The sequence below is a fragment of the Alosa alosa genome, chromosome 18, assembly GCF_017589495.1.
Source record: "Alosa alosa isolate M-15738 ecotype Scorff River chromosome 18, AALO_Geno_1.1, whole genome shotgun sequence".
NCBI classification, from domain to species: Eukaryota; Metazoa; Chordata; class Actinopteri; order Clupeiformes; family Clupeidae; genus Alosa; species Alosa alosa.
In genome coordinates, this window is record NC_063206.1 from 8400032 (window position 1) to 8407531 (window position 7500).

Genomic DNA, 7500 nt, shown 5'->3' on the forward strand with positions numbered 1-7500 from the left:
ACCCGTGGTCCAGACCCTCACGGCGTCTTCGTCCGACAGCTCTGGGACGGAGAAGCCGTCCACCCGCACCACTCCGTTCTTACTGTAAGACAGCCTGTGGACCAGGACACAAGCATGAGCTCTCATGGCCCTCCCCCTCTCCTCCATAACACACCTTTCTCCACATCAACAGCATAGCATGTCACTAAGGGTTCTCATACATTTAACCAAGCCCTGGACTGAATGAGAACCTCAATGGACATATGCATTAATGTAGTATTTCTATTAATTGATCAATTAAGTATGCTTAATCCATGCACAGTAAACTGACCCTAATGATAATTGTGTATTAGGTTACTCCAGATGTCTTGAAACATCTGGATGATTAGATCTCTGTCTAGAGTTCCAATCGCTCAGGGAGCCAGGCAGGAGTGAACCCAGCACACAGCCACAGCCTGAGTGGCACGCGGAGAACCACTTGACGACTACGAGCTTCCTGTTTCACTAAGCATCCATTCAAGCTTTCTTTTTATACTGGCCTCTGAGTCCCAGCACACACAACTTCAACATGAATGCACAGAACAACAACAACAAAAAATGAAGCCTGCATATCTCCTGTGCGGTAGAACTGGGCCAAATGAAGGATAAATACTTTAAGTGATTATAGTTGTCCCCCGGAGAGAGCAGCATTTAGTAAGGCAGAAGAAAGGAGGAATGGAAGTGATTGTAATTTAATAAGAGGAGAGAATAAAGAGCTGGCGGCGCCACAGCCGTCAGAGCCCCCTGGTGATGATAATGGCCACATAATGCCTGCTTTTCAACACGCGCCTGACCATATTATTTTGTTCTGTTTCATCACAGAGCTGATTTCTCTATCGCAGGTCAGACGGAGAGCTCAGAGACACCTCCAGACACACACACACACACACACACACACACACACACACACACACACACACACACACATCTTTGGCACAGGAAAGGAGGCCAGGAATCTGACCTAAAGTACTGACAAACTTGTTCACTTTCGTACACACAGTCCATGGACACACACACACATGCACATACAGTACACACTAGAGCACACAGTCACTGGAGCACACAGACACTCACACAAGTGTGTATATGCTACACGTGCCTGTACACGTGCACTCTAGCATGCACTCATGCAAACATACACACACACACACACACACACACACACAAACTATCTTTCTCACACACAATGACATATACAGACACACACACACACACACACATGAATATACTACACACGCCACACAAAAGTGTATGTTCACAGAAGGGCACACACACAAATCCTCCCACACGGTCTCCACAGCAGCTGAGCCTCCACTACCATCAGTCTCCTGATCACTGAACTTTTCAGGAAGGGTCTTTGCTAACCACTGCTGTCTCTTCCATCCCACTAGCGTGCATTAACACAAACCAGGAAACTAGTGATTCATTACAGACCTCCGGGGTGGCTAAATAAATTAGCAGCTTTGCAGACGGTGAGGTGACACCCTCCTGCACCACAGAGATCACACACACTATGTCACCGATGCACGTATGTTCTGGCCTAACACTCCGCAACATACACACACATCAATAGCCAATCATGTGTGCAGTGTGGAGACACACAGAAGACACAGCTGACTAACCAATAATGTGTGTGTTGGTGTGTGTTGTGTGTGTCATGTGGGTGACATGTCTATATATGACTAAGTGCATTGGGAAGTGTATAAAGTGTATACAGTATGTCATCTCTAAATATAGGCATAGTGTGTGGTGTGCATATCAGCAGGTATTCATCTGTGACTGGGTGAGTATACAGAATGCATAGATTTGTGTGTGTGTGTGTGTGTGTGTGTGTGTGTGTGTGAGTGTGTGTGTGTGTGTGTGTGTGTGTGTGTGTGTGTGTGTGTGTGTGTGTGTGTGTGTGTGTGAGGGTTGAGAATAGGATTGAGCACTAATTTAACCTTGACAAAAATGGCAGGCAGACACAGGAGTGCATGCAGCTAAAGATGTGGGCAAAAGCACTGACTGGGAACAGTTACACCTGAGCTGTTTTTAAAGCGTTTTTCAGTCACTCATCTGACATCCATCTATTGTTAGCGACAGAGTCCCATTAGAATCAGTGTGTCAGTTCAACCATTAGGGAAGCCCTTTACACACGTATTACGTCCATTACAAGCAGAGGAAAGCATATTTTTATGCACATAGAAAAAAAACATGAATAAATACATTGTTGTGTTATATTAGAGGCAGATGCCGTGTGAATTGATTAACCCATTTACTCCTAAAATGCCTGCTAAAAACACCTATAGAATCCTATGGCATTCTAGACTAAATAACCTTATTTCCTGAGGGTTTTCTGAAAAAATACAAAACATTGTCAACGTCTACCAAAATGTAATATCTAAGCCTCTGTAACACCTAGAAACATGAAATAAAAAGCATGCTGCGCTACGCAGCAACCAGCAGGAGATTCAATGTTGCGCTATGCAGCAACCGGCGGGAGATAGAATGTTGCATCGTGCAGCATCCAGCGAATGGGTTAATTCACATTTCACTCTTGCTTAAGTCTTGCTTGCGGTGTAAATTCACTGCCAGGCCAGAGTTTATGAGTGACAGGTTTGGTTAAAGCCGACCTATGGCGTTGTGGAGCAATCCCTTCAAACTGAATGCGTCGGATGAGATTACAATGTAAAAAGATGGCCACTGGTTCTGGATAGTGTTCACTAGGAGCGCTTTCACAGGGCAGAACCCATAGTGCTTCTGTTATTCAAAACACTTCAGTTTGTTTAAACATAATTGTAGTCAGACTCTCCACATCCTTTCAAACTAACTGTTGCATTGTTAATCATCACGGTATATAATTTCCAGCCTGTTTTGCTCTCTTTGATTCGATGAAAAGGTAAGTTATTTGTCAAGATCAATATAGCCCAAACCACATCCATTCTGGAGAATTTACTCAGACCTGCAATATAAATGTCCAATCACATGCAACTTGTGATACATAGTCAATTTACTGATCTAATGTGCCAGAGCCCACAGACACTGGGTGATTCTGAGGCCGGGACTGACCGTCTGAAGTAGTAGAAGCGACAGAAGACGGGCGAGGTGTTGGGCTCCTCCGACTTGCGGCTACGGTCCACTCGGCACTCGCGGCACTTCTGCACGTTGGGGCCGATCTCGGCGCAGGCGTCGTCCTGCAGGAAGGCCTCGCCACTCTGTTTCAGCTTACGCACCTTACGCCAGTCCTTCAGCACCGAGCGAGGGATGCCATCTGTCAAACAAACAAACAAACAAACAAACAAACGATGCTGTCAGCACCTAGTGAGCGTTAAAATCCCATCGGAAGATCATCCAGCACCTGCCAATGCTACAGTGACAAATCCAATTTCACTGTTCAGCCACTTTGCAATTGGCAGTTGTACATGAGGCAGTGCCGTGCCAGAAGTTCTGCTGGGAGCACAGAACTCCGCTCAGCCCCACAAAGAGTCACTAAACATGTTTTGTCAAGGGTCACCTCACATAAACTTGATCTCTGCTTGTTTACGAGGCCTTTTTAAAAAGTGTACATACACGCACAGACATGCACGCACACTGAAAAACACACATTTAAACACACACAGACACACACACACACACACACAACACACACACACACACCTACACACCCACACACGCACACACACACACACACACACACACACACACACACACAAACACACATAGGCTCACACACACACACACACACACATAAACACACACACACATACACACACACACGCACACAGGCTCACACACAGCTGGAGCCCACATGGGAATGACCCAGTTCTCAGTCTGTTCAATAACATAAACACACACCCTGTTCTTTGGAAAGGCCATCTGAGGTTAGGAAAAAAACTGTATAGCCAACATCAGGTTTGTCTATCAGCCTAGTCTTGAAATACCATCACAGACTTCTCAGATGCCAGCTAGTCTGTCCACAGCCCCACTCTCTCACACACACATACACACACACACACACCACAAGGTATTCATAATCGACTGAGACAGAAGGAAACTCACTGCTGCTGGACATCCTAAGTCTGGTCTTCTCTTTGGCACTCCGGAAGGTTCCGTTGGGTTTGACCTCGTCCTCCTCCTTCTCACTGTCCCCTTTCTTCTTCTGTTGTTCGTTCAGCTTCTTCTTGAAGGTGGGCTTGGGCTGTCGCTTCATCCTGGAGTCTCCTCCCTTGTTGTCGCCCGAGTCGCCCGAATCCTCCTCACTGTCGCTCTCCGTGCTGGACTCGAACACGCGCTTCTCCCCCTTCTTCTCACCACCAGCGTTCTTGCAGCTCCTCAGCGCCGGCCTTTGGCTCGTCCATGCTCGACTTCCTGTCCTCCTGAGGTGGTTTCCTGTCCTCCTGGGTGGCTTTTCGCTCCTCCGGCATGGACTTCCTCTCGTCTGGGCCTGGCTTCCTGTCTTCGCTGGAGGACTTCCTGTCGTCCTGACCCCTGATTGGCTGGGTGGAGTTGGAGGCAGGGCTAGCCGTGTCCCCGTCGGTGCCCCCTGCTGCGTCAGGGGCGCCAGTGCCTTTGCTGTCCTCCTCTGAGTGGCGGGTGAGCCAGGCCTTTTTCAGCTTGTGGTAGTTGTTCTGGACAGGGTTGCCCGCCTGGCTGCTGGTGGCCTGAGGGGGAGGTTGCCCGTTGCTGAGGTTGCTCGGGCTGCTACTGCTGTTCTGGGAGGCCCCCTCTGGCATGGTGCCCGCTGGCCTGGGGCGCTTGGGTGGGCTGGCTCCGAGGGCAGGGTCCTTCTCTGGAGGGTGGGTGCTGGAGGCATTGTGGGGCCCGGTGCTTGTGGCCTGTGAGGCGGCGTGCGAGTGGGAGGCGTGGGCCGCCACATGGGCGCTGTTCCTGGACTGGGCGGCAGCCAGGGCGGCCCTTTGCTTCTTCAGGTGCATGAAGTCTCCGCTGGAGCGGCAGGGCGTGGCCGCACAGGAAGTAGAAATGGGGGAAGAGGAAGTGATGTCAGCATGAGCCCTGCAGGTCCCTCGGCTGTCTTCTTCAGCCGCCAGTCCCGGTCTCCAAGGCACAGGTGTGCGGTCTCTCGGAGGCTGACCAGTTGCCATGGAAACAGCAGTGGACACGACGTAAGACTTGCTACCAGTTTCTATGGCAACAGCAGACATGGTGTGGTCTGTTTTCGCCGGGGTGGTGTGGGGGCAGTGGACGCTGTCCAGAGGAGTCCACAGGATGCCTCTCTTGTACTGCGCACACCCTTCCTTGGACGGTGCATTAGTCTGACCCACGCGGCCCACCTCCTTGTGCTCGCCGGACGCTCTGGTGCGCTCAGGCTGCTTCAGGGCCGAAATCAGGCGGTCATTCGTCCTCGAGTCCTTCGCCGAAGATGGCCGCACAATGACAGAGGCTGTGGCGGACGGCTGCTTGGCAGCTCCGTGTCCGTTGGCCGGTTTGTCCAGGTGTTGTGGGCCTCTCCACACCTCAGGGACGTGGTGGTGGTGTTGGTGTTGGTGGTGTTGGTGGTGTTGGTGTTGGTGTTGGTGGTGTTGGTGTTGGTGGTGTTGGTGCTGGTGGTACGTCTGGTGTGCAGTCTTGGCTGCCATGTCTGAGGCTCGTTTCCCGGCTGCTGCGCTGGCCTGCCGTTTCAGCTCGGGCTGCAGGGTGGGCGGCCGCTGCTGTTCCGGAAGCAGGCACACGGGCTGCACGGGCGTGAGAGTGGGAGGGGTCAGCCGTCCTTGCCCCGCCTCCTTCCTGGCCGGCATGGGAGGAGCCGGCGGGTGGAAGATGGGCGCTCGGTGGAGCGACGGCATGGACCGGAGCGACGAGGACGCGGAAAAGGACGCCGAGGAGGACGAGATGGAGACGCCCGCCGGTAACGCGCCGCCTCGCTCCGCGAGCCTCTGGGAGTGCTGCTCCAGGGAGGAGGCCTGATGCACCAGGCGCTCGCTCATCTTCCCCAGGAGTCCCTCCTCTTTCTCGGGGTGGCGCTTCACCAGAGGAGGGGGCTTGCTGTGGGGAGCCTTGAGCGGCGAGTGGTGGCTGGAGATGCTAAAGGTGCTACCGCTAATGCTAAGGCTCACGCTGCGGCTGCTGCCCGGCCGCTCGTAGAGAGCGGAGAGCTCGGCGGCGTGCGCCGGGCGTCTGGGGGGCTCGTTAGCCACGCTGCTGCACAAGGACGAGTAGTAGTTGCTCGGCGCCGGCGGCTGAGCCTGAGGGGCTCGGAGCGCGTGCAGCTCCCTCTCTCTCTCCCTCTCTCTCTCTCCTCTATCCTCTTTTCATCCTTTCACGCCCTGGGAGGCGCTCGGGAACGGCTCCCTCTCCTGGCCCGGAGGGGGCTGGAGTTTGGCGGTGAAGGGGGCCACCTCGATGCTCTCCTGCAGGATGCGCCGGCTCTCCTCCTGGTAGCGGCTGGTGCAGCGCTCGGCGGCTGGCTCGAAGGCTGCCGCCCGTGACGGTTTGGGTCGGCACGGCAGTGAGTCGGACAGGAAGGGCCGGTGTGTGTGCGCGTGCGAGACCGCGTGCATCTGGCCGTTCTTCGCCACCATGTTTCGGCCGCGATCCGGGTCAGCTTTGATCTGCGCGTTGACCCCACCTCGTAAGGCATCCGCTGTCAATGTCTTCCTCTCCTCTCTGCAAAACAAACACACACAACAGGTTTCAGCCATTGGACCAGTCTACAGCCAGACAAAACACTCTCCCATATCAGCATAAGAGTGCCAGGGTTATCTGGGAAGCTAGATTACATCTCTGGTGCCCTTGAGCGTGCAAGAAGACATACTTTCACTTTCAAAGGACCTATCTGCTAAAGCACGCCTGTGAGTGGAGACAATTGAAAGTTAAGCCACAAAAATGCTGAGCTCACAAGAAGTTATGAGTTATCGTCCACTACATCTAGTCATGCATTTGTTCTGGTAAAAGCACGCGGGTGTGCTGTGTCTCTGGGCCACCTTAACAGGGAAGGAGGAAGCACGCAGTGCTAGTTTTGTGTGCAGCCCATGAATGTATGGCAGGTAACGCTGGGGCCGTGCTTGAGATGCAAAGCACACCAGAGCCACTTTGCATGGCTGATGCCTGAGCTATCGTGCCGAGATATCATGGCTCATCAAGGCCCATGGACGCACGCAGCCTTTGTTCTAACACAAAAAAGCCTGTTCAATATGCAATTTTGTAAAGCTCTCGTCTCCCAATTCGGCCAATGGGAGGACGAAAGTGGGCTGTGCAGCGGGGCCTCTTCACGCTTGTGCGCTTGCTGGACTCACTCTGTGGTTTTGGAGACGGACGGGCTGGCGTGGGGGTTGTGGTTCTTGACCGAGTGGTGGGGGTCAGCGCTGGCCGGCCTCACAGGCACCGGGGTCCTCAGGCCCTGGCTCTCCACCAGGGAGGCCTGGGGCAGCCAAGGGCTGGGGGTATTCTGTCCCAAAACAAAGATATGCACACATGACTGCACATTCACACAAACATACACACACACACCACACTATTGTACATACACAAACAAACAGAACCCTG

The 7500-nt window shown here is 52.8% G+C and overlaps 1 protein-coding gene across 1 annotated transcript in view; it reads right to left on the reverse strand.

Moving 5' to 3' along the window:
- LOC125311934 (probable JmjC domain-containing histone demethylation protein 2C) overlaps positions 1 to 7500 on the reverse strand; it is a 78993-nt gene that overhangs the window by 12389 nt on the left and 59104 nt on the right. The window contains 5 exon segments of the mRNA XM_048270332.1: positions 1 to 94; positions 3067 to 3268; positions 4057 to 4582; positions 4584 to 6621; positions 7251 to 7402. The exon segment at positions 1 to 94 is cut by the window's left edge and continues 169 nt beyond it. Coding sequence (XP_048126289.1) covers positions 1 to 94; positions 3067 to 3268; positions 4057 to 4582; positions 4584 to 6621; positions 7251 to 7402 — 3012 coding nt within the window.